This window comes from Eublepharis macularius, chromosome 1 (genome assembly GCF_028583425.1).
Source record: "Eublepharis macularius isolate TG4126 chromosome 1, MPM_Emac_v1.0, whole genome shotgun sequence".
Lineage (NCBI taxonomy): Eukaryota > Metazoa > Chordata > Lepidosauria > Squamata > Eublepharidae > Eublepharis > Eublepharis macularius.
Genome location: NC_072790.1, coordinates 48,946,131 through 48,973,991, shown reverse-complemented (window position 1 = coordinate 48,973,991; position 27,861 = coordinate 48,946,131). Strand labels below are relative to the sequence as shown.

General features: G+C 43.1%; 1 protein-coding gene across 1 annotated transcript in view; it reads left to right on the top strand.

Moving 5' to 3' along the window:
- Positions 1–27,861, top strand: part of GREB1 (growth regulating estrogen receptor binding 1) — a 106,538-nt gene that overhangs the window by 61,856 nt on the left and 16,821 nt on the right. The window contains exons 11-24 of the mRNA XM_054980064.1: positions 108–458; positions 2,242–2,370; positions 4,962–5,087; positions 6,861–7,058; positions 7,142–7,322; positions 9,061–9,253; positions 10,831–10,967; positions 13,291–13,630; positions 15,126–15,241; positions 17,049–17,248; positions 18,371–18,460; positions 21,925–22,490; positions 24,171–24,273; positions 26,115–26,270. Of these exons, the coding sequence (XP_054836039.1) occupies positions 108–458; positions 2,242–2,370; positions 4,962–5,087; positions 6,861–7,058; positions 7,142–7,322; positions 9,061–9,253; positions 10,831–10,967; positions 13,291–13,630; positions 15,126–15,241; positions 17,049–17,248; positions 18,371–18,460; positions 21,925–22,490; positions 24,171–24,273; positions 26,115–26,270 (2,886 nt within the window). The remainder of the gene's footprint in view (positions 1–107; positions 459–2,241; positions 2,371–4,961; positions 5,088–6,860; positions 7,059–7,141; positions 7,323–9,060; positions 9,254–10,830; positions 10,968–13,290; positions 13,631–15,125; positions 15,242–17,048; positions 17,249–18,370; positions 18,461–21,924; positions 22,491–24,170; positions 24,274–26,114; positions 26,271–27,861) is intronic.

Below are 27,861 nucleotides of genomic sequence, written 5' to 3'. Positions count from 1 at the left end.
CTAGGGCCCCTTAATATTTGTTGTCTTGATCCTAAGGGGACACATAGCAGGCTGTTATTGTGATTAATTCTTGATATTGGTTTGCTTTCGATGTCATCTTTTCTTAGCTTCGGACCAGGTTCCTCTGATTGAGGACTTGGAACAGATCTTCATGCGTTCATGGAGGGAATTGCATCTTTCTGAAATCCGTCAGTATCAACAGATCATCCCACAGGCTTTTCCTCAAGTTCCTGGCCCGATTGCACCCGTGACGTCTGCTCAGCTTCCCTGGCTAGCAGGGCTGGCAGCCAGCTCCTGTAACGACAGCGTCCACATCATTGAGTGCAGCTATTCTTTAGCGGAAGGGCTCTCAGAAATGTTCAAGATGCTCATTGAGGGAAAGTTAGTGAAAACCAACTATGTGGTGATCATATGCGCTTGTCGAAACAGAACCATTGATTCTTGCATTGCTGTCACAGGTGAGCTGCTGATAGAAAAACATGGAACATTTCAGAATTTTAGTGGTTTGTGGCTGTTAGTAGTTTGTGGCTTGTTAGCTAAGTGTTAGCGAATGGAGGTTTCCCTTGTCTAAGGCCTGAACTCTTCCCATAGTGCCACGCTGCCTTTGTTTATCAAGAACTCTGCTAATGTATATACTGGATTTTTTTTGTGGTGTTCTAGATGTGACAAAGCATGTTAAGATTTATGCTGACAATATTATTATTGTTTATTATTTATTAGTATTTTTAAAAATGCTGCTTCCCCAGCGAACTACACAACATAATATAAAACAAAAATTAAAATTATTTTTAAACAACCAAATCAAAATAAAATTAACCCAAACAGCAAAGAAATCCAGCAGCCAATAAAACCAAAGTACTCAGGGACAGGAACTAAATCCTACATAAAACACAGTGGAAAGTGGCATAAGCCCATAACAGATATTTAAAAGTATCCTACTAAAAATGGGCTAAAACTCTGGGCAAACTGGGCCTGGTGCCTGAATATCAACAGTTCAGGTGCTGGGTGAACCTCCAGTGGAAGGAAATGCCAAAGATTTGAGGCCACCACTGAGAAAGTCCTGTCCCTAGCTGCCACCCTTCTCCCCTGCATAGGAGTGAGGACAGAGAGCAGAGCCAGAGACGAAGATCTTAACTGGTGAGCCCGACCATATGAGAGAAGGTATTGATTTACACTGCTTGATCACCCGGTGGTGTAATGTACCTGAATATGTATGACAGTCTGCACATGCAGTTTGTCACAGAGGCTTGGTCTAAAGACTACACCACCCTTGGCTCAGGTATCTCACAATGCAGCTACATGTTTCAATTATTCTGGAAAGCAGAATTTTGGCTAGACAATATGTTGGGCAGAGGAGGCAAGGCAGACGATCAAGCCCAAAATCTAATGACAGTTCTAAAAATTAATACTCAGCATTGATTTTGATATTAACATAGCTTAGAAGTAGCATCTTGCTGTAATCTATGTATCAGCCCTCTGAAGTTGATTAATTTTATTATCTCAATATTGGAGGCATCGGGGCTGAGACAGAGAGCTTGATTAAGTTCATTTACAATAGTGCCATCCTAAATAGAGTTACACTCTTCTAAGTCCATGGATTTAGAAGGGTGTAACTTTGTTGAGTATGGTGCTGTTAGTGAATTTGTAGCAGAAAACCAAGAACTTCTCATATCACAGGTCTTGTTTTTCTTAGCCACTGTTCTGCATCACCTTAATAGGCTTAACTGAATTGAATAGCTACTTCTTTAGAAACACTGCACCCACACGTTATTGGATATTGTGCTATCCTTGTGCTATAGCAGTCCTTCACACTGGAAATCCTTTTGCAAATGATTGATATAGTACAGCAGCCATTGTTATGTGGAAGCAGCCTTATGAAATGAGCATTTTTTTCTTTAGATGTCAACAAAGATCTGATTTTCTAATTTGATCTCAGGAAGGAATTAAATGCCTGACCTGATCTGGCAGAGGATAATCAGAGAGTAGAGCCACCCTATCCTAAAATGAAAAATTAGTCATGTAGCAACCTTAAACTACAATTCCAAAGATAACGTTTGTGCATCTTTTCCCTAGTTTGGTTTGAAATGTGTACCCAGTGAAGCTATACTGTTTATGCCATTGATCTTAATGTTAGTGAGAAAGGGACTAGTTTGCTAAAATGAGTATTAGTGGGCTTGGTTTAAATTGCACATCAAATAATAATAAAGATATGCTTTTTTTGTCCCTTGTTATATCTGTTAGGGAAATACCAAGCAAGAATACTGTCTGAGAGCATGCTTACTCCATCAGAATATCAGAAAGAAGTTAGTTATGAACTGGTGACTGGGAAAGTAGATGCCCTAGGAGCCTTCTTCAGTACTCTCTGTCCAGGTATGTCTATATTGAGAAAGCTGTTTTAAAAACTTTCTAAGAACATAGAGATTCTGATCATTTCTGAGAATCTAAACGTCTGATAAGATTATGTGCACTGTAACACATTCATTCCACTGCTGTACTCCAGGGCCCTGTTGAACCTGTGGATGCTTTGGAATTTTGAGAAAAGGTAGAGGGTGCCATTATAAAATGGCAACCATGAGAGGTAGGATTAGTCACAAAATGGCTCTTGTGGGGGGCTGTCATAAACTATTGAGAGGTTCCAAGCTAAGCAATATCCTATTATGGGGGCAGCTATTTCCAAATAGATGCTTCCTGCAGACTCAAAGGAGATGCCTGCTGAGGTCTTCTGAAATATTTCCTGCTTGACTGAATGGATGAAAGCCACAATTGGCTCTTTGGGGAAGAAGAAAGTGTGCATTAAGAAGCATATCAGTGCACACCATTTTGCCCATGGACACCACGTTGAGGATCACTGCTCTCTGTATTCAGCAGCTTTATTTTGTAGCAACATAAATAGGACTTTGATAAGTACAGCTCTTGCTAATTATTGTTTATGAAAAATGGCCAGAGGTAATAACGACCTCTGCCAGATCATGCATGAAATCACCACAAGGGAAGAATTCTCTGTGGTTCCTGTGAGCCAGCAAGGTTGCAAGAAAGGGTCTGGAAGCCGCTGCTGCCGCAGACAGGAGTCAAGACAAAGCCACTCATGCTCTGCTGTCTGTTCCATATAGTTCAAGTCAGGGCTCATTTTGAGGGGGAATGTGCAGGAACGCAGTTCTGGCAGTTCCCCAAAGAGGTCACATGTCAGGTGGCCCTGCCCACCTGACTCGGCCATTTGGGGCCTGTTTCGGTCTGGATTGGGGCCGAAACGGCTTGGATCAGGCCTCTGACAGGTGGTGGATCACTCTCCCGCTCAGCAGCGGCCCAATCTTGACCATTTTGGGCCCCTTTTCAGCCATTTTCAGCCCCTTTTGCCATTTTGGGCCCAATTTCGGCCCTGAATGACCAGGATTGGATCCAAAACAGCCAGGATAGGTGATGTCAGGGGGCGTGGCATATGCAAATCAGTCTTGCTAATGACACACTTCTGGTTATGTCAAGGGACGTGGCATATGCTGATGAGTTATGCTAATGAGTTATGCTAATGAGTTCCTCCAGCTCTTTTTCTACAAAATGACCCCTGGTTCAAGGGGAGAATTGGGCTACTAAGACATTTCTACCAACTCAAATGCTACCACATCCTGGGAATGCACTAGGTCCTGGGATGCCATTCTAGGGCTCTAGCCAGGAGGAGGGCGAGTGGGTGCATCACTCCCTCTGGAGCCCTGATTTCCCCTAAGCATTTTTCAAAAGAAGAGGCTTTGAACGGGTGACATGACAGCTTCCATTTAAAGAATGGGAGCTTATTTTCAGGTAAATTTTAAGTTTTATATTTAAAAAATCCTCCTTTTAGCTATTACGACTTCTGAGGATGGCAAGGTACTTAAAGGAGGAAAGGGGTAACTTTTCCTTAAAGGGGAGAAGTAGCCCTCTCCTTCAAACCAGAACCACCCCAGAGAAACTGTTTGAGCAGCGGACTCCCTCAGCTGTGATGTTACTGCTCTTCCATGTTCAAATTTATCGGGGAGGATCTGGCCTTTCCTGGAAATGTTGCACCCTCACCTCACAAGGAAGGCCTGGCTGCAGTTCTGTGTATCTTTCAGAACCCATTTCTAAATATGTCACCTTCAGTTTGCCAAAGCTGCATTGCTACACGTGATGCATTATTCCAGCTGTATACAGGCTTCCAGCTGTATGCAGTTTTGCATTCTAAGCTGAACTTTAAAGGAAAACATATTTAAGAATAAATAATCTATCTATAGCTGCAAAACTGTCAGTGAAACTTATGGAACTTCTTATTTGCACTGAAATTTCTAATACATGCAAATTTATTTGCAAATAATTTGCACTGAAGAAATGCAAACAGGATCCAGGCCACTGTATTCAATCAAGGCAACATTTGATAAGGGCTTTCAAATGATACCATAGAGCTCTGTGGTGCAGAGTGGTAAGCTGCAGTACTGCAGCCCAAGCTCTGCTCATGATGACCTGAGTTCGATCCTGGTGGAAGGTGGGTTCAGGTAGCCAGCTCAAGGTTGGCTCAGCCTTCCATCCTTCCAAGGTCGGTAAAATGAGTACCCAGTTTCCTGGGGGTAAAGTGTAGATGACTGGAGAAGGCAATGGCAAACCACCCCGTAACAAAAGTCTGCCAAGAAAACGTTGTGATGCGACATCCTCCCGTGGGTCAGTAAAGACTGGGTGCTTCAAATGATATCATATAGAAACACTTTGGCTCCTCAGCAAGCCAGCTGTAATCAGTAAAGTAGGAGTTGAATATCCTTGAACATTTTGTCACAGTAGCTCAGCCACTGGTGGGAACAAGGAGGGTTTTTCATCCTTTGTAAAGAAGGAGGGTTTTTTTTAACTTTCTATTGAAGTAGATGGTAGTATCACAGGTTTTATATATTGATTATGGCTGGGAGATATTAGGAAGCTGGTTTCATGGATTAATAATGATGGGCATTTTTCATTTGGTTGACTAGAAGGGGATGTGGATGTTTTGCTGGACAAATTTTATCAAGAAAATCGAAGCCACATTTCGTCCTCTGTCCCTGCTTCAGTCAATAAACCAGCAACACTAGACATAACTGGAACAGCTGTGTGTACAAGTAAGTTCTATGTACATGTAGCCAGTGTTAACCTTTTCATATCTGCAGTCTTCCTTCTTTCCTCAGAGTTCACAGCGACAATTTAAGTTCCATGAGAACCCCTGTGATGTTGAGAGACAGTGATTTCAGAGTTCAACAAGGATCTGACAATACGTTTCCCACATACAAACCCAACCCACTAAACACAGTCAGACACTGCTACTTGAGATGAGATACACCTTCAGATCTGTTGGAATTCTGTAGAGCATTCCACACTGTGCCACACAGATGTCACACAGATGGGTACAGTCTGACAGTAGCAGTCTACATCCTCTGCAATATAACAAGAGATCTTGGGATACATCTCACAGCCATGTTCCTAAAAATATCTTCTCCCCTTTAAGTCTACCATGAGTTGTTGCTCATTCAAGCCAACTCTCTCTCTCAGCTATTCAATCAAATATCCTCCATTCGCTGTGCCAATTAAGGCATCAGTCTGCAAGCTGAACGTTTGTGCTCACCGCTGCTCTTGCATGGAGTCATTTTTCTCGGCACTACCCAAAGACCATCAATTCTGATTAAAAGCTGTGTAGGAAAAAATTGTGTTACTTACACTTGGAGCCTTCAACATTTGTTATATTTCGAAGTATGTAACCTTCACATTTAACCTAGGTCAGCTGGAACTGAAACAATGGTGTTAAGGTGTTTTTCAGCATATTTTACTGCTTGGACTTCAGAAACACTTCATAGAAGAGGCTTTCGAAGTCATCATCAATGAGGAGATGAGCAGTTCTGCCATAATCTAATTGTAAAGTCTACATCCTTTGATTTAAAAAAAGATCTAAGAATGTATCGGGAATTAAAAGTGCAGTCTTTCCCCATTCAACTTGTTTCCACCCTCCCCCTTTACTGCCGTTTCATGCCTCTTGTTGCCTTCATTGTCTCCAGCTCTATTCTCCAAAAATGCTTGATGCCTAATTTCCCAGCAGGTTACCCTACATAGGCTGCTTCCACACACGTTGGAGAATGCACTTTCAATGCTCTTTAGTGATCATTTGGAACTGGGTTTTCGTGTGTGAAACACAAAGGCCATTTCCACACATGTTGAATAATGCACTTTCAATGCACTTTAGCAATCCTTTGGATGTGGATTTTTTGTTCCACACATGGGCCGTTTCCACATGCTGTTAAAGAGACAGGCTACTTACTGAACGCTGGTGGTTTTTTTCACAGATTCCAGATGCCTCCGATTTCAAAGCGGAAGCAGGCAGTTTATCTTTCTTCTGATCAGCATGGAGACCAGGATTTCCCACTCTTTCCTGTGCCGGGTCAAGGACGCTGATCAGACGAAAGACAAACTGCCTGCTTCCACTTTGAAATCGGAGGCATCTGGAATCTGTAAAAAAAAACGGCAGAGTTCAGTAAGTAGCCTGTTGCTTTAACAACATGTGGAAACAGCCATGGAAAAGCAGTTCCAAATGTTCACTAAAGAGTATTGAAAGTGGATTATGCAACGTGTGTGGAAGCAGCCAAAATCCACTTCTAAAGGATAACTAAAGTGCATTGAAAGTGCATTATCCAACATGTGTGGAAATGGCCATAATTCGGATTATATTGTGCCATAAACAGAGTGCTGAAGCAAACAGAGGTGCACCACACCAAATTGTGTTTTCCAGTTGCTGATGTAGCTGTTCCTAGGATTCGTTCTACAACAAATGGAAAAGAGAAACCTGTAAATATTTAAATGCTCACTATCTGACCTTCTCACACACATCTTTTTGCTTTTCCCTCTAGGTTATAACCTTGAGCGGCATCAGATTCGTCCTTTCCAGCTTGCAGTAGCTCAGAAACTGCTGTCTCACGTTTGCTCCATTGCAGATTCCAGCACTCAAAATCTTGACTTGGGTTCCTTCGAGAAAGTTGATTTTCTGATATGTGTCCCTCCTTCGGAAGTGACCTATCAGCAAACTTTGTTTCACCTCTGGCATTCAGGTGCTCATTGTGTACAAAAGCGTGTACAAAATAACACCAACAGCATGTTGGACTGGCTGACAATAGCTGTATTTATCTTTCAGGTGTTCTATTAGAGCTTGGCTTGGAGAAGGATCATCTTACAAAGCAGAGGGTGGAGCAATATGTAGTCAAACTCGATACAGAAGCCCAGATTAAATTTAAAGCCTTTTTACAGAATTCGATGCAGAATCCGCACACACTGTTTGTCTTGATCCATGACCATGCTCACTGGGACCTTGTCAGGTAAGAATGGTTTGATTGTTCAGTGTACAGTGTTAGATATGGTTGTAGTGCAATGCAATTTTATTGTATTGTGTAAGGTGGTGGTTTTGCAGTTATTTTAACTGCATCTTCAGAGACAAACTTGATTCGTTTCTTACTGCCGTTGCTATTACACCCAGTGTAAAATCAGTGTGCTTAAGCAGCCTGAATATGACCCTATGATTTGAGAATGGGATTACTTCATTTCATTCTTCCCCACCTTTGACTAAGAACCAAGCTACAAGAGATAAATTACACGAGGAAGAGCACGTGAAGGGAGTTGCAATGTTAGCCGGGAAGCTGAGTTTTAAAAGAGATCTGAAGGTTTTGTCAATTTCCCCTCTCTACAGAGCCAGGGAGATCCCTGCTCAGAAGGTTTGTTTATTTCCTCTTTGCCTCTGGAAGGCTCTGTCAGTTTCACCTCCCCTTCTAGGAGGCAAAGAGGAAATAAACAAACCCTCTGAGCAGCAATCTCCCTGGCTCTGTAGAGAGGGGAAATTGACAAAACCTTCAGATCTCTTTTAAAACTCAGCTTCCCAGCGAACATTGCAACTCCCTTCACGTGCTCTTCCTCGTGTAATTTATCTCTTGTAGCTTGGTTCTCAATTCAGAATGAGCTGGGGGGAAATGGTGTTTGAGGGTTTCATTAAAATGAGAATGGTTGCAATCTTAAGCAGCATTACCCCTTTCGAAGTCCACTGAACTCTGCTTAAGATTGCATTCCAGAGCAAGTGAATGGAGAAAAATGAAGCACTGCTCAGCCAAAGTACTATCTATCTAAATGACCCTGAATACAGTGGATGGAAACGGCGATTACTGTCTATTTGTATCCCTGTGCTACAAAATAGATTTTAATTTTAAATTAGAACCATTGTCAAACACATCTGATTGGTAAAAAATTAAATTATGAATGAATTTGTGTCCATTTGACACCCATGGCCGTCGTCACATGGGCCCTTATTTCGTCAGTTTTGCACTAGAAATCGTTTCTTCTGTTATCGTTATTAGAATGGATTCTCCCAACTTTTGATGACTGCTTGCGCTTCCAGTCAGTCACATTAAAAGGGAAAAGCGCAATTCAACGGTCAGTCAAAGTGCATCCAGAAACGGGGCCCTAAAAATCCCGCCCCCTTAAATTTTTTTCCCCCCTCATATTCACGTTATATCACTCTTCTATTATAATGTTGTGCTGGGCCAACCCAAAAGCCAATCGTGATAGGTAGCAGAGGTTTCCCACCCATGGCAGAATAGCGCTATAGCGTTATATCGCTATAAGGCTGACGTTTTTTTAAAAAAATTACTTTGAGGCTTAATTGCGGGTCGCACTGGGGCTTGTGGGAGTGTAGGGCAGGAGAATCAGTGTTAGGAGAGACAGATGATCAGGGAGAGTGAGCGTTTTGGTGTTGCAAAGCGTTCATAGTCGATCCAGGGCATTCACATGGAAGTGGATAAAGATGACATAAAGAGTCACAAAGCGTGAATTGGGGAGAATGGCGAAATCACAAGAGAGCCAGAATAAGGTGAGAATTCAGCAGGAGATGGTACTAGTTTGGCGCTAAATTTATGGCCGTGTGACGACGGCTCATATCTGATTCATGAAGTGCTTTTTCTGACTTGAGAAAAATGGAAAAAAATGGATCCGTGTCTTTCTATTTTATCTTATGTACCTCTTTATAAGGCTAACCCTTTGTACCCCAATGCATTCTCTCTCTCTTAACAGTGCAGTTCACAGCCTTTACCCTCAATCGGATCCAGCAGTGGGCCTTGTGGATCGACTGCTTAACTGCAGAGAGGTGAAAGAGGCCCCAAATATTGTGACTCTTCATGTGACTTCCTTCCCTTATGCTCTGCAGACACAACACACGCGTATCAGCCCTTATAACGAAATCCACTGGCCGTCATTATACAACAATGTAAGAAAGATGCTTTTAGGCTCTGTGTGAGATTTTCTTATACAAAGTTGGACTATGAGTAGGTTGTCCCATGGCGTGACAAGACTCAAACAGAATGATGGGGCATCAGTTAATGCTCGCTAGTCTCCAGTCTATGGATACTTCTCTTATCTTTTACTGATCCCTTGATAGCATCCCTCTGGCCTTGGTTGCTTCATTGCTTTTCTTCCTACTGACAGAGAGCCCTTTGAGAATGGACCTTAAAGTTTTTGAGGGTAACATTGATCTGTTGACAAATACAACATAATATAATAATACTGAAACCAGTATCCTCACTTCAGCCGAGTACCTTAGTACTCTTGAATCACCACAGAAGATGCTGGGGTATGCTCTTAGGGCCTAGCTGTATGATGTGATGAGTCCTGGATGATTTGCAGTCACACATAGCGTCAGAAGACTCACTTTACAAACTACTCCATCATTCGGTGAAGCTCCAAGCACTGTGAAGAAGGGGCTTTGCCTTCCATCTGTCTAGTTTTCCCCAGCAGAAATGACCACGGGGGGCTTTGTTTACTCCTCTCTGGGCTCCACATGTCCTCAGTGATATGATCTCAGGACATCGAGAGCCCAAGAAAGGGACAAACAGATCCCTCTATGGCCATTTCCTCTAGGGAAAACAGAAGCTCCTCCTCCCCCCTCACAGTGCTTGGAGCTGCACCCAATGATAGAGCTGTTTATAAGGTGAGTCCACGAATGACTGTGAGTTGGGTCAGGGGACCCCTGATCCAACTTGTGTCACATCTATCAAATAGTTAGTGGCTGCCGACTCCGAGGGTGTCTATCAGCACAGCAGAGGGAAAGGCCACCCCTCCATTTTGCATCATTGCTACTGGCTTAGAAGACATCAACTGCCAGTAGCAGACAGAGGAGGGCATAGAGACTTCCTCTGTTTCTCATTTCTGCTACTCAGTATCATCTATTGCCAACAGAAGAGGAAAAAGTACTGGCCCTCAATGTATAAAAGTTATTTTGTATTTTTAATAATTTATGTATGCAAGTTTAATTTGTAAGCCACTTCAAGCAAATGAATGTTCTGTGAATAAATAACAAGTGACATGGGTGAACTGGCCAAGCAATGCAAAAGATAATGGGTGGTGGGTGGTAGGATCTGAGGATGTGGCTGCCAATAGTGCTCTTTCATAAGAAGAGACCTGACTTTTGCACAGTCGACTATCCTGTCACATAAGAGTTGCATATGTAGCCAGGCAGGGCTTTTTTTCAGGGAGAACGCAGGGGAATGGAGTTGCGGCAAATCTTGAAAATACTCGGCAACAGTGCTTGAAAATAAAATGATTTCAAAGAATCCCATGTGTTTCTTCCTCATTTTCCTCTTGAGAGTTCCGCCACCTCTTTTCCCAGAAAAAAAAACCCTGTAGCCAGGTAAGCCTTAAAGTAGTACAGACAAGCTTCTTGGCTAAGAGGAAAGACAATATTAACTATGGAGATCGGACAGAGTACACAGTCCTGAATATATAATTGCTATAAGGTTTGAATTGGTGAACTGCTCTTTTAAACTTATGCAGTCTCATTTATTCTAGGGAACTGACTTGTACCATGAAAGCAAGAAGTACTACGGTTTGCCTGAGTTTATTGAATCCACCCTTTCTGGACATAGCCTTCCATTGCTTCGTTATGACAGTTCTTTTGAAGCAATGGTCATGGCTTTGGGGAAAAGGTACTGTATGTAGCTTATCATTTTTTTGACTTTCAAGGGGCAGTCCGGCTCAGCAAAGACGGTGGTGTCTTATGAAAAAGAACATATAGGTCTTGTTAATAAATTTAATCTTTGCCATTGGTCAAACATACTCTTTTTAAAAACTGTAGGAAGTGTTTAACAACAGACATTCCTCTTACCTCCTTACTGTGATAATGTTAACAAAACATATAGATTTATGTGAGTAGCTGTGTTGGTCAGCAGTAGGACAGCAAGATTTGAGTCCAATAGCATCTTCAAGGCCAACAAGATTTTCAGGGTAGGAGCTTTCAAGAGTCAAAGCTTAGTTAGATGCCTGACAAAAGGGAACTTTGACTCTTGGAAGCTATACGCTGAAAATCTTGCTGGTCTTTAAGGTGCTGCTGGACTTCACATATAGGCAGACATTAAAATATGAACCTCTCTAGCATGGACCATATGTAATGTGAGTGGAGCTGCACTACATAAATGGTGACTTTTCTGCCTTCTCCTTTCCAATGCAATTATTTATCCCCCCCCCCATATTGTGCCCCCAAGGGACCCTCAGGAACATCATGGGGTCAAAGTAGGGGACTACCATGATAAGGCGAATCAGTGAAAATTGCCCCCTCCATCTTCTGCAAGCAAAACCACAAGTGGGAAGGGAATTTAGGATCCAAGGGGTGATGTTTGATACAGGTTGGGCCAGATTCAAGGTTGATTGAGATTCATTATAAATTACTTTCCTACTAGCCTGAAATACGTGCAGGAGTTCATTTGCATATTTGATTTGTAGAAGTGCCTTCCACCAGTCCCTCTGCGTACACCAATTCTTTTTTCACATTCTGCTGCTCTTCTTAACTTAGGCCTTCTGTCTTTTCCTCACTTGCAACATGTTTTATTCTTAGCAAGTGATTCTTGTACACACCTGTCATGCTGGAATTGATGACTCTTAGCTTGTTTTCAAACATAGCTTCTGTCAAGTCATTGTTCTTCTCCTCAGGTTCTTCCATCTCTGTTTAGATGTCTATCACATTTTTATCCCACACTTCATCCAAGGAGCTGAAGGTGGTATACTAGGTTATCCCCTCCTTCCTTTCATTCTCATACCTGTAAAAAGTAGATCAGGATGACTAATAATAGTAACAACAACAACAACAATAATAACAACATTCGATTTATATATCACCATCAGGACAACTTAATGCCCACTCAGAGCAGTTTACAAAGGGTGTTACTATTATCCTCACGACAATCACCCTGTGAGGTGAGTGGGGCTGAGAGAGCTCTGGTCACCTAGTTGGCTTCAAGCAGAGGACTGGGGAATCAAACCTGGCTTTCCAGATTAGAGACCTGCTGCTCTTAACCACTACACCAAACTGGTTCTCTAAAAGTCACCCCACCATTTATGGCTAAATGGGGATTTGAACGTAATCCCAGTCTGAAACTAACCACTACATTACACTGGCTATTTGCCCTATTTTTTTTTCTTGAGGTCTTCATTGTAGCTCCCAGAAAATTAATGGAGGTTGGTGGGCAAACATTCTCACTTAGTGGTTATGATTGGGAGAGACATGACTCTTGCCCAGTTGTTATCACCAGAGAATGCTTCTTTTGCCAGAGTGCTGCTTTGCCAGAAGCCCCATCCTCAGAAACACATTCTGCTTTCCCAGCAAGCCTTTTCTGGTGATCAGTGTTCCTTCAAACAGATCCAGAGTCATTTTGAGCAAGGGGAAGGGGAGAGTGAAAGGTTTTCCCCACCTATTGGACCTGAGACACCCCAGTTCAAATCCCTACCCCCTGATCATGAACTTGCTGGGTGATCTTGGGCCAGTCATGTACTCTCAGCCAAACTACCTCACATAGTTGTTGTGAGGATCAAATGGAGTAGGAGGGAAATTACGTACACCACCCTGAGCTCCTTGTTGGAATGACAGGATAAAAATGTAATCAGTAAATAAAACAATAAATTAGTAAAGAAAGCTACATGATTTTGCCCAGGAATGGATCTAGTATCTGAGAAACCATGAAGTAATTATGCTGGTGGGATCCCAGAAGCAGCTATTAGTGGTAGATATGCAGATAATGTCAGTGGTGGGCCTGCTGGGAGAAATACTGGTTTATCCTGATAACTGAGTCGCTTCCTTTTATTTATGTAAGAATTCATTTTTTTTTAAGTGGAGTGAAGTGGTGTACCTTAACAGTTCAGTTTTAGGTAATTTAATAGGAAAGGTGGCAGGTAGTAAGAAAAGGTTTCATCTGCGCATCCTGTCCTACAAGCAATGCATCTTCTAAAATCTTTTTCTTGCATTCCGTTTTGTTTCAGGTTTCCCAGACTGCATAGTGCAGTGATAAGGACGTTTGTTCTTGTGCAGCACTACTCCGCAGCCATGATGGCCGTGTGCGGCTTGTCTCAGATGAAGAATTATACAACAGTTGAAACTCTAGAGATCACTCAGAATCTTATCAATTCATCAAGGCAGTGCCCCAGCGGCCATGGGCTCATGGTGGTCTTAAGGATTCCATGCATTCCATTAGCGGCAGTGGCTTATGAACGCCTCAACCACGTGCGGGAAAGACTTGCCCTTGAGGACCATTTTGAAATCATCTTGGGAAATCCCAACTCTGGAATCACTGTAGGGAAGCACTTTGTGGAGCAACTCAAGGTAACTGGTAGAACCAGTCAGCTCCCGAGGACCTGAGCCTCTACACCTTGTGTAGAGAAATGTCTGTTGACCTAATGGCTTAATTCCAATAATGAAGCAGCCCCGTTCTACATATACTCGAGAGATCTTTTTCACATATATTCCAGTATCAATATCTAGTCAGTGGAGCTTTGCTTTGTAGTTTAATGACTCCTGCTTCCTGCTGTTAGCAGTCCAACCCTACCCTCACGCTAATAGGGAAGTTTATGAATATGGTTATATCATAACTCCCTCTCCTCGTGTACTCCCAGCACTTGGCAGGTTGCCTAGCTAGGCAGAATAGTTCCCGATCCAGTTGGAAGGGAAAATTATTAGAACGTGAGTCATGAGGCAGGTCTGGCTAGCAGCCCCACACCCTGGAGACGTGCAAAAATGTAAGGACAAAAGAGGTCTTCCAGTAGTTCCTGAGTTAATCTCATCCATACCCTTCCAATCTTCCCTTCCTTCCTAGTCAAGGCTACTCAGGGATCTGATAGCCCTTCCCATCCAATAATTGCAAGTTGTCAAATCACCTTTCTTATCTTTAGTAACACCCAGGAAAGTAGAAAAGAGTCCAGTAGCACTTTTAAGACTAACCAACTTTATTGTAGCATAAGCTTTCGAGAATCGCAGTTCTCTTCTTCAGATGCATCTGACAAAGAGAACTGTGATTCTCGAAAGCTTATGCTACCGTAAAGTTGTTTAGTCTTAAAAGTGTTACTGGACTCTTTTCTATTTTGCTACTACAGACTAACACAGCTAACTCCTCTGGATCTATGACCCAGGAACGTTTAATTAAACCTTTCTCATTTTATTGTCTCACTTCCGGCGACAGCTATTAAGCTATTGTTTTGGGGCAGAGGACGTGATCCTGCCCCAAGGTACGTTCCACAGTATAATTGGCCTGTGCTTCCATGTGCTCTGTTTGTGTGTTCTGGGACCCACCCCTCTCAGCTTCAGCTGAGAGCCAGTTTGGTGTAGTGGTTAAGAGCGCGGGACTCTAATCTGGAGAGCTGGGTTTGATTCCCCACTCCTCCACTTGAAGTCGGCTGGGTGACCTTGGGCTAGTCACGGTTCTCTGGAGCTCTCTCAGCCCCACCCACCTCACAGGGTGTTTTGTTGTGGGGATAATAATGACATACTTTGTAAACCACTCTGAGTGGGTGTTAAATCATCCTGAAGGGCAGTATATAAATCAAATGTTGTTGTTGTTATTATAGCTGTGGGGATAATATTAACATCTTGTTCACTTTGTGGGGCGTGAATCTGTCTAGAAAAGTAGTATTTAAGTGTAGTTATTGTTGTTACTAATATAATTGTTCTTATTCACTTAATTCATCAATTGATTCATTGATTAGCTGAATCACTGATTTCAGAAGGTGACAGTTAGGGTTAGTTATACAACTAAACATTAATTTAATTGGTTAATAGCTTTATGGAGTATTCAAATTAATATTCAGTATTTATGTCATGGTAGATCTGGCAGAAAATTGAAGATGCTGAATGGAGTCCACAGACTTATTTGGAGCTGGAGGGTCTGCCGTGCATCCTGATCTTTAGTGGAATGGACCCCCAAGGCGAGTCCCTTCCGAGGTAATAACTCAGTACTAGTAAACATTCCCATGAAATACAGCCTGGTCCTTCATGCCTACCCACACCTTTCGGTCTGTGAACACAAGTTAGTCAACAGGAACACAAAACTACTGCCCATTACAGTCTTTTTTGAACAACAACAAGAGAGCAAATCTGATGTTACCTTTTTATTTAATCAACTATTCTCCAAACAGTAGGATTTAATCATTTACATTTCTTTAAATGCAGCTGGCCCACCAAAAGGGGAAAAAAAGCCTCATCTGCTCTGTTTGTCTTCTTCTATGGATGTCTAACAAAGCACATAAGTGCAACACTATTCCCCCAACCCTTTTTATTAGCTAAGTCCTGACACAGGCTAAGTCCTGCTATTGGCTAGGAGATGTATCACATCTTACTAGCTGTAAGGAATGTAGCCCAAAGGATATTGCTGAACCTTAGCACATCAATCTATTTACAGTACATGTGCAGACACCCTCTGGGGACATGATAAATGACAAATGCCAAGTTTTCTATAACTGTTTTACATATACATCAATAAAAATTGCTACCAAGAGGCCCCAAGACCTTTTATGTTGCCTGTGCAGTGATGTTTGTGTTGAAATAAGCCAGGATTTGCTTTACTTAACATTGCAATAGATAGGGAATGATCTCCAAGATTATAGAGCAATGTTCAAAAACTGCAGCGAGAGCAGAATACTATGGCTAAACTGCTGGTCAGGGCCAGCTATTGGGAACATGTGACCCCAATATTACACAAACTATAATAGCTACCAATCTACTCCTGAGCCCAATTCAAGGTGCTGGTTCTATCCTTTAAAGCCCTACATGGGACCAGGGTATCTGAAGGACCGTCTTCTCCCATACGCTCCTGCCCAGGAGTGAAGATCACAGAGAGAGGCCCTCTTGACTGTCCCATCAACCAAAGAAGTGCTGTTGTTGGGTACATGGGAGAGGGCCTTTTGGATGGCAGTCCCACAATTATGGAACAGTCTCCCCAGGGAAGTGCACCTAGCCCCTTCACTTTCTAGCTTCAGGAAGAAACTAAAGAGTGTTCTATTTAGAGCAGCTTTTAATGTGGGTGGGATTTTATCTCTGTTATAGCTGTTTCAGCTCTTGTTTTTAACCGTGTTTTAGCTCTGTTTTTAACTGTTGGTTTTTTGATATGTTTATATTTTACTTCGTAAGCCACCTTGAGCATCTTTGAAGGAAAGGCAGCTGTGGCAGAGCTGGGCAGTGCTCAGGTAGTCTGGAGCTCTGGGCCCGTGTGGTTAGCCAAAGGTTCAGAAGCCAGGATGTCTTTTCTATCTTAAGAATCACCCATCAGTTTGATGGCGGATGTTTATTCAGGGCTTCATATAGGCAAGGCAAGAAAGTGGTTGGCAGTGCCCTCTTGCAGCTTGTGCTGAAACTTCTTCCTGCATCAGCCACCCCAATGATATTGCAGCTGCTTTTAAGGCCTGCTTCCACCAGTAACCTGGCCTACCTGCCTTGCTGCTCCACCCTCTCCCAGCTGCTGCTGCTGCTGATCTTTGCCAGCCCTGATCAGGCCCAAGGTCACCAGACAAAAGTTCTGCCATCCTGAGCCCAGCTTCTCAGTACTGTCTGGACTCTCTTTCTCTTCCACCAGCAGCTACCGACTCCTTGCAGGCTGCAGTTCCCCTGGTCCCATGTAGGGGCGATTCTCTAGCTGGCTGATCCTGTCACAGTGGTGAATGAATGAATGAACGAACGAATGAACGAATGAACGAACGAACTAACAAACAAACGAATGAAGACTCAGTCCCCATTCTGTCTTTTTCTGTCCAAGGTCCTTAAGATATTGTGATCTACGTTTGATAAACTCCTCCTGTTTGGTGAGAACAGCCTTGGAGCAAGAGCTTGGCTTGGCTGCCTATTTTGTAAGTTCTGAAATCTCCACAGAGAAAGTGGTCTCCAATGATATTCTAGAGAGTGACCCGGAGAAGCTAAGCAGTACAGATAATGAAGATGAAGAAACGGTAACAGAAGGTAAATTAATATCCACAGGCTCATTGCGTTAAAAGATGCCAATGAAAGGTCTAGTTTGGAAAAAGAGATGCTGACATAGATGGAATTCTGGTGCACTTGAAAGTCATTGTGTTGAGCAACAGTTAATTTCTCATCAATGAGTTGGCACTGCTTTGGTGGTCCTATCTTCTTCCCTACTCTGTTGGGCCCAAATTGCTTGTTAGATATAAATATTACATGTAATTGCACATCGACAAACCTTTTTGAACTGAAAAAGTTGTTTTTGATAGGTATGATCAGAAGCAAAGAAATGCTAAGGTGCTTAAAGGATTTTCTGTTCCAGACTGAGATCTAGTAGGGTTTCAAATGAAAGGCTAGGACGAGGGGTGCTTGAATTCGAATCCCCATTCCTCCATGCAGCTTAGTGAGAGACCTTGGGCCTGTCACTCTCTCTCAGCCTAACTTATTTCACTGATTTTTTAAAAAGAATAAAATGGAAGGGACAACTTCATATGCTGCCCTGAGAGCAAAAAAGATAAGATAAAAACAAAATAAATAATTTTTTTCTGAGCCTCCCACAAGAAATAAAATTTTAAGTTCATTGGAATAGGAGAGCCACTGAAGGTTTGAAGTATTATTGGTGGGAATAAATTAATTCCCCCCATGCTTCTTGGTTTCCAGTTGCACCCACCTGGACAGGCTTTTTCAGTTCAAAATGGGCCCTCTGTGTACCATTCTATGCATTTTTGCTGTATGGTGCAGCAAAGAGACTTTAGCACCCTTTAGCACCCAGAGAGACTTTAGCACCCTTTTGAGGAATTGTGAATGGTAATAGAACTCTTTCCCAATGCAATGCCTTAAGGAGCGCTAGAATCCCATGCAGACTGGTTTCAGAGCTGGTTAAATATACCAATGTAAGTTTCATAATGAAACTATAAAAGTTTAATACCTACAGTTTCACTGTATATGCGGTAAACTTGAAAACTTCAGGGCAGGTTGGTAAAGGGATGGACAATTAATTCAGTTCCAACCTGTAAATAATGTAGTATCTACTGAATTACTTCCTTTGCATTTAAAGTAAGATTGAACAAGTCAGTTTCCAAAAATGCAATGCAGGTTCTTTCCCTCTCAATCCTGGAACAGGCTCCACTTCAGAAAAGAGAAGCCCTGTCAAAAGAGAAAGATCTGGCTCGCACGATTCTGCAGCTTCATCCGTTTCCTCTAAAACATCAAGTAAGACTTGTGTGAACAATTTTCAGTATTGATTTAGGGAGTTACGGATTGTCACAATTTAGCCCATGTTGTGGTCAGTTGGGATTTACGTTAATGTATCTGAAAGGAGGATGAGAAATCAACATTTTGCCAAGACGTTGCTTGCGTTTAAGAGACTAGATGCATTTCCCAGTATTAATTGGGAGGCACCACCCACCCCTTCCTTCCCATTGTCTTTGACTGAGAGGCAGAGGGGCTTCATCTTCTCCCCTGCCCTCCCTTTTCACTCTCCATACTTTGCTTGCCACCATCACCCAAGCCCTGCCCTTTATTTTTCTACCAGCACTTTGAGGCACAGAAAGGGGCTAAATGCATGTGTGTGTGTACTGCTTCAAACTCTCCTCTCCTTCCTGGCCAGCTGTATGTAGGCTAATCTATTGTGTGCAGGAGCAGCCAGATGAGATCTCTAAAAGGAAAAGTTCTTTATTTACCAAAAGACAAGCTCAATTTAGTAGACCACAAGGATGCTGGTAAACTGCATCAAAGCACTACAGGGTGTTACAGAACTAAGAGAAGAAGTCAAACAAGAGACAAACTTGCATAGTCATTTCTGTGTTACTTTGACATTTTCTTCCCTGGAATGGGTGCAAGGCCACTGGAACCTTGAAAGATAGAGGTGGGTCAAGACAGACTGGCTTCTGCCCCCTGCCCCCCACCATGGGCTTGCAAACTTCTGTAAGTATATCCAGACCTTTTAGCCCTTTCGATCTCATCTGGGAGGATTTCACTTTGCCTTGTAATGAAATTTGGAGTTCGTCTCACATGTACTGCTGTGCATCCTTGCTCCAGTCCCATTAAGGTGCTTGTCCTGACCCTTTATGGCTCAGCTCAGGACATCCAAACAGCATCTTGCCCCTTCCTGGTGATTGGGCAAATGGGTTCTTGGAGCTGCTTATTTATCTCCATACGGGAAACAAATTTCCTCTCTGCTGGCAATTTGATACATTTATGGTTCCGTTCCCAGAGGAAAAAAAAATTTTCTCTGAGATCAAGCCTCTCCCCCTGAGTATTAATTTAAGGGATCCTGTGTCTTTTCATCATAACAACATCCTTCCAAGCAGTAGGACACTTCCAAATTTGGTATGCAATGAGCACTAAGTTGCACAGAGCTCAAAATCCGACCATGGTGAAATATAGCAATATAATATTGATATAATATTTTGGATCTGCTTACCTCACATTTTTCACGACCTACCCCGATAGAACCATATGAATGAGTTCTGAATGGAGTTGTTGCACATATAAGATTGTCCTAGAGAAAGATTATCTCTATTTGGGAAAATGGGAACATTTTCCTGGGCATAAAGCTGTCTGAACTGCTTTTGGAATGCTTCTAGCAAAATCAGCAGTCATAACAACAACAACATCGTTCGATTTATATGCTGCCCTTCGAGACAACTTAACACCCACTCAGAGCAATTTACAAAGTATGTTATTATTATCCACACAACAATCACCCTGTGATGTAGGTGGGGAGAGCTCCAGAGAGGTGTGACTGACCCAAGATCACCCAGCTGGCTTCAAATCCAGTTCTCCAAATTAGAGTCCTGCACTCTTAACCACTACACCAAACCAAATGCAGTTCACATGGCTTTATGCACATGACAGTGTACACATATTCCTGACCAGGGAGTTATAGTGAGCACAAGTTTCCTGACCGATGTATTCATGACAAAACAAGTCACATGTCATACATGGTGGTGTACAGTCCCCGTCCTCCCCCAACCCAGTGATTTTCATTCAGTGTAGAGAGGATTATCTTGTAAGAAAAACATCATATGTGATGGGGCTGTTTGTACTCGTCCTTTCCAGGGTCTCCTGTTTGGGGTTGTTGTTATTCCTTTTCCTTTGATCTGCTTGCCTATGAGTTGGGGAAAGTGTAGAGAAAGAATGTTGCTGGCTACTCCATACATATTTTGTTTGCTTCGGTACTGATTCAAACCACCATTTAAGTGTGATGATATATTAGTTGTGGAGTTAGGAGGTATACACTGAATCTCATTTCTCGGGCTCCTTTCCATTCAGTTACAGAATTCGTGTGATCATGTGGTAATTTGGAATATGGGCATATATCTCACCAAAGCGTTAAATCCAGATTTGGAATTTGTCTCACCTACTGGCATTTCACTGTATTTGAAGTGGCTGTGTGAACTGTCCCTTACTTTTTGCTTGATTAAGGAAAGTCCACTGTCAGAGGCCCAGCTCAGTTGGTTTCAAATAGAGGGTCTGAATAACAATTAAAATGTCATCTGAGTTTACTAGTAGAGGTGGGCATGGACTGAAAAACGGACCAGAATTTGACATGGACTGACTCAGTTCGCTGTTCACGAAAAGTGGATAGTGGGACGTGTGTTTTTCATGGACAGCTTTTGGGCAGTCCATTGGTCCATGAAACCAGACATCCCGGTGCCGAGCAATCAATTCCCTAGGCAACGTAGGGGAGTCACCTGCAGACCTTCTGCTGCCTTTGGAACTTACCAGTCTTAGCCCTGAAAGCCTTGATAGGTAGCTCTGGCTGCCAACCAGAGATCTCCCACTATTCTTTATGAGAGCAAGCAGTATATATAATACCCAGCACTGAGCCGTGGTTTCACTTTCCAGCTGGTTACCAAGGGAGAAACTGCTTGTTGTGGGAGGTTTTTTTGGATTGCACAAGAGGGAGGCTTGAGGCTTGTGCTGCAGCAAGGCTCTGGGAGCAAGCTTATGGGTTTCCTCAGCTGAGGGCTCACTCTTCTGTTTAATATTTTTTTATTTCAATTCTCATTTGCTTGTGGAGTGGTGGGCTAGCCTAAGGCTCTGCCCCAACACAGACTCAGAGCTTCTGTAAGGCTCTCGGTGCAAGCTTATTGGGCTCCTTGAGGGCTCACTCTTCTGTTTCATTTTTTTTCTTTCAATTCTTATTTGATTGTGGGCTGGTGGACTAGCCTAGGGCTCTGCCCCAACCCAGTCTCAGGGCTGCACTCAGGCTCTGGGGGTCTGTAACTTGGACCTCCAAAATGCAATCTTGGCCAAACTTGGAAGGTGGCTGAAGGAGAGCCTGCTGAAGACTCGCTGTGAGTTTGGCATCTCTGGGTGTGAAGGGGGCAATCCTAAGACCCCGGGAACTGACGGACCATGGACTGACAAACTGGTCTGAGAACAGGGGCAGGTCCATGAAAAGTTTGTTGTCCGTGGTCCGTGAAACATGATGCACCACAGACCAACGGGCCATGGTTTTTCCCCGGTCCGTGCCCATGTCTATTTACTAGTTATCTTCAATAAATGAAGTTGAAAGATCAATGCCAGTATCAAAATTGGGCCTGAATTTCCACTTTATTGCAATAAATAGTGAACCCAGGTGATACTGGGAGAGGGGTAATTGCCACATGCAGCGGTCACTGAAGGTTTAACGTGACATTTTGTTAAAAGCTGGATTTTGTTCCTAGGCACAGCATTTTGCAGTGAAACATCTCCTCCATCAGTAACTGCAGGGGATATGGGAAAGCCATCCCATCAGATATTAAGCAATACTACAGAAGAGACCGGGAATAACCCTGAAAAGCAAAGACCAAAAATGGACAAAGATTCAAGGACAAATGCTAAAACTGCTCAGGCATCCATCACTTCATCATCAGCATCTCCTTTCTCATCTTCATCTGCTTCATCCGCTCCTACCCACAGCTCCTTTGTCCTGCAGGCCCCTCAGTGCTCCATGACAAAAGTATCCCAACAGCCTCCTATTGTTTATCTGCCTAAACTGGTGTATGACATTGTTACCTCAGCTGACAGCACAGGACTTCCTAAGTCATCGTCCCTCTTGCCTTACCATTCTGTGATGTGGGCAAGTTCGTTCCGCCCACTCATGAGTAAAATGATGACCTGCACAGAACAGTCTCTGTATTATCGCCAGTGGACAGTCCCCAAACCAATCCATATGGACTACAACAATAGGAATGAAGGCAGGATGGATACCTTCCATCCAAGGAGGCTGTTGCTGAGTGGGCCACCACAGGTGTGTAATAAAAACAGGGTAATTATTATTTTATTTTAATTAATTGGGTCTCACCTTGCACGAGAACATAAGCATTGCCTTATTGTGTTGGACCATTGGTCATATCTAGAACAGCATTCTGTTTTCAGCAGATAGAACTTAATTTGGAGGTTGGATCAAGAAACCCACCAGTAAAAAGGGCTGAAGTTCGTGGATCTTTCCAACATACCTCTCCACACAGGAAAGTAGATTGTTGGGGCTGTGGGAACCCTGTGGACTAATAGCCATGCAGGTCAGGGGGCTTCACTGGGGAGGGAGAAGGAGGTGGAATCCCTTCCCGCTTCTTCTATCAGTGGGGCTGGTGCCTGCAGAAAGATGAAGGAGGGTGATTTTGCCTCCTTCCCTCTCCTTAGAGAGCCCTGCCCCCAATTCTGCATGGTTATTAGTCCAGTTTTCACAGGGTCAGAACTATTGAAGGGAAGGGAAGAATGATTCACTGTTCTTGGAAGTGCAGATCATTTGATCCCCCCCTCTGGAAGTACCCTAAGCAGAGCATGACACTGATAGCCACCCTTAATTTATGCATCTCAGCATCTGGTAACCAGTGGTTCCTTCGAGCAAGAGGTTTCCTTTTGGCTATCATGGTGAATTCCTCTCTCGCCCCCCTTCCAGGTTACCTAAGATATTGACCATTACAACATCTTGATAGAAGTCTATACACATTCTTTAATTTTGAGAAGAATACTTTATTTTGTTTGCTGTTCTTGTGAATCTTCACTGAGACTAACAATGTCATCGTAGGCAGAGTTTTATTTATTAGTATCACTCTGCTATTAAAATCTTACAGAGGCATCCAGATTGGGAACCTGCCTCAGAGAGAACAGTTGGATGACTGAGCCATGGGTTTATGCTCAGTATGTCCTTGCATATATCCTGATCCCCCTTGTCATAACAACATGTACCCAATAGAAGTGTTTTAGTATAGTAATAAGAGTAAAGGACAGCTATAGTCCTCTGTGTGTGTTTCTCTTTTTCCCTAAAAGCATCAGACCTTTTTGCACACATTGGTTTAAGATGCTGCTGTTGTATTGCTTTAAGAAGTTGCTCTCTGTTGGTTTCATAATGCTACTCATTTTACTTTTTTCTTAAGGAGCTGGTTTTCATCTACTTTCTTAGTAGAGTTGTTTTGTTCATCTTTAATTTTCATTTTAAGTGATCTGCTGCTTTAGTGGTTTAAAAGGTTATTTTAAATGTCTTATCTATTGTTTTTTAATCCACCCCATCAATATTTTATTGCTTCTTTATGTTATTTTAAAAATTGTTTCTAAGACTTTTATTAACTGTAAGATGCCTGAAGAATTAATCTTGATTGAGAGATTTCAGGGTATAATACAATACAATACAATAAACAAAATATGCATGCAGCATTCCTGATCATGTGCCCGGACCCTTGAGATGTTTTTCTGCATGTGTAAACATCTGGGAAGTGAGACCGGCAGATGCAATTGTACTCTTCTATATGCTCATATAGTTGTACGTGATTTTGAACAACTGAAGAAGGAATAGCAGGAGTGACATGCAGAAAGAATGCTGTAAGTGGGCTTTGAATTAGACTGTGTTGATCATTCAGATGTCAGGCACCCCCAAAATAGGATGCTGAAAGTATATAAGTTGTTTAGTTTCTGATGTGTGTATTTTCAGATAGGAAAGACTGGGGCCTATCTACAATTCCTTAGTATCTTGTCTAGAATGCTGATTCGATTGACTGAGGTGGATGTTTATGATGAAGAGGAGATCAATACTGGTAAGTTCTTCATGTAAAAAATCTTTTTTTCTGGGAAATAACTTATAGTTCTCTTGTTAATTAGCAGTTAGACTGTTTTATTACTCAGTTCACAATTTGCAATCCCCCAGGTTAATTTATTTCCATTAATGGAACTCCTTAATCAAATTTCATATAATTAATCAAACCCTCTATACAATCATTTTTTTAAAAATCCTTGTTTCATAATGTAGCATTGTTCTTTTTATTTTCTATACTGCCTGCTTTATGGCTGTTCTCAGTCACATGAGTATATGTGTCAGTTTTTTCTTACCAGCGTCATCACCTACAATCTATCTGTGTCTCCACAAAAGACACCATTTTGAGACACTTGCCAATCATATATATTTCAATAATTTGAAAGTCTAGATTTCTGAGATTTGTTGGGAAACGTAACCAATACAAGCAAAATGGAAAGCAACCATGAAAACGTGGCAACTGCGCCATTCCTGAATTACAACAACTTCTTTAGTAAAGCAAAATTCGAGTTCAGTAGCACCTCAAAGAACAAGATTTTCACGGTATGAAATTTCAAAAGTTAAAGCTCCCTTGTTGGTCTTTAAGGTGCTACTAGACTTGAATCTTGCTATTCTACTGGAGATCAATATGGCTGCCTACCTTAAACCATCTTTTTAGTAAATCAAGGTGACTTCAAGGGGAGGGAGACTATCCCCAACAGGCAATTCCTGCACATCCTCAGTTTTAGATTTTCCACCATCTTATCTGGATTTTCCACCCCTGAGAGCCGAAACAGATGTGACGAGTTACCTCAATTCAACCTGGGTTTTCTTGCCTCAAGGTTTGACGGGAAGTGTAGGCGTCCTTGCAGGTGCATCGCTGCACTTCTCCTTCCCCTGCTTGCGTGGCCTGGAGCTACATAGCCGCAGGTGCTCTGCCTCCCCCCCGTCGCACTGAGCATCACTTCATCTCCCCCCTCCCTCGTCTGGCCCAGTCCCCGCAGTTCTGGGCTGCGCAGCTTCTGGTGGGGGCCGGGCAAGTGAGGGGGAGATGCAGCATGCTCTGGGAGCCTTTCCTCCCGCTCTCCCGGTGCAGCCCAGTGTCACTCTGTGGGGGCTGGGCAAGGCAAGGGGGGTGGAGTTGCCTCTACCCGTCGCACTGAGCATCACTTCATCTTCCCCCCCCCTTGCCTGGCCCAGCCCTCACAGAGAGACACTCGGCTGCACCGGGAGAGCAGGAGGAAAGGCTCCCAGAGCATGCTGCATCTCCCCCTCACTCGCCCGGGCCCCACCAGAAGCCGCGCAGCCCAGAACTGCGGGGACTGGGCCAGACAAGGGAGGGGGGGAGATGAAGTGACGTTCAGTGTGAGGGGGGGGCGGGGAAGCAGAGCATGTGTGGCTATGTAGCTCCGGGCCACACAAGCAGGGGAAGGAGAAATGCAGCGATGCACCTGCAAGGATGCCTACACTTCCCATCAAACCTTGAGGCAAGGAAACCCAGGTTGAATTGAGGTAACTCGTCACGTCTGCTTCGGGTCTGAGTTTTAGATAGAGTTTTAGGTTTATAAATTGAAATATAAATAAATATAAATATTGTCTACCATCTTATCTGGATTTTCGTCTTATTGAACTGGCTTGTTACTGACCTCAGGCAATCTTACAAGGATTTCCTTCATTCCATCCACTTTGATTAATGAATTATACCTTCATTTATGCTGAAGAAAATATGATAGTATGCATAGTAAGAGGTTATTTCCTGTTTACTGCTCAGGTGGTGTCCAATCAATAGCAACAACTTCTTGTGTGAAATGCTTTATTTAATTACAGTAAATTTCTTATACTTCCTTTTTGTTTCTGATGTGTCAGAGCTCAAAGAAGAGTCTGGTCAATATTACCACCAACCAGGGGATAAATGGCCTGATCTGGAAACAATGAAAAAAATGCCCTTTGACTATACTATCCATGATCCAAAATATGAAGATGCAAGTCTTATTTGTTCAAGAATTCTTATGAAGAATGAAGGTCAGGATACTTGTTTGATTAGTTTAAAAAAATAAAAATAAAACAGAGTGAACATATTTGCTTTTATGTGATAATGAAATACAGCTGGAATGTTCAGTGGGATGGTAACAATAAGTTTGATATATCAGCAATTGAAATGCAACCGAGTCTTCACAGCAGCTGGGATCCAGTGGCATATTTCCATGAATGGCTTCATTGCTCCCCTCCATTTTGTGCTGCAGCATAAAATGCCCTCTGCAATTATTCCTCAAGGAAACCCCAAGAACAGCATTTCAGGGGACATTTTTGGGATGCAGCAGGAGGAGGGAGGTGAGAAAGTTTTCTCTCTGGGTATTTATGATTATATTTATTTATTTGATTTATAGCCCGCCCTCCCCACAAGTGGGCTCAGGGCAGGTTACAGCAGTGTAGTTATACATAGATAAAACATATAAATACATTAAAATCAAACAATAGTATGAAGAATCAAGCTCAAGATGGCAGCCTCATCCACTCTTCTGAGCACACATAACCAAGGGGGCGGGGGAGAGGGGGTACAACTGATGATATCAACTGCGACTTAGCATGAGGGGCAGGGAAATATAGCCCCCCCCCAAGCAGGAGACTAGTTGGGAGGCATTTTCAAGGAAACCTTAGGTTGGCCTCAACCATATGCCTGGCAGAGCATCTCTATCATACAGGCCTGCCAGAAAGATATAAGATCTTGGCTGGATGGGAATTATAGCCCCCCCCCCAAAGCAGGAGACTAGTTGGGAGGCATTTTCAAGGAAACCTTAGGTTGGCCTCAACCATACGCCTGGCAGAGCATCTCTATCATATAGGCCTGCCAGAAAGATATAAGATCTTGGCTGGATGAGTGTCCTCTGACAGAGTTCCACCAGGTTGGGGCCAGGACTGAAAAATCCCTGGCCCTGGTTGAGGCCAGCCGAGCCTCCCTGGGGCCAGGGACCACCAGTAGGTGTTTTTCTGCTGATCAAAGTGTTCTCCGGGGTATATATGGGGAGAGATGGTCCCTCAGGTATGCTGGTCCCAGTCTGATCCAGAACTCCACAGGGAGCCAGTGCAGCTGCTGTAGGACTGGAGTAATGTGTATATCAGGATATGTGCAGTAGCATTCTGCAGTGATGTGTACATCAGGACATGTGCAGTAGCATTCTGGACCCACTGCAATTTCCGGGTCAGACTCAAGGGAAGCCCTGCGTAGAGCGAATTAGAGTAATCCAGTCTGGAGGTGATCATTGCATGGATCACTGTAGCTAGGTCATCATGGGTCGCTAGACAGGGCGCAAGCTGCCTAGCCTGCCAAAGATAAAAGAATGCAGACTGGGCAGCTGTTGTGACCTGGCCCTCCATTGATAGGGAAGAGTCCAGCGTCACTCCAAGACTCCTGACCGATGGAACGGGCACAAGTGGTGTCCCATCAAAGGCTGGGAGACGGATTCTCAAATCCAGCAGCCCATGGCCCAAGTACAGGACCTCCATAGAAGTCTTTTCATTCATAGAAATGCTCCAAGCCAGCCTTAAGAAGCATATTAATCCAGATGATACTCTTACTGAGCAACCGCAATTATCTGCTACTGCTGCCTTTTGG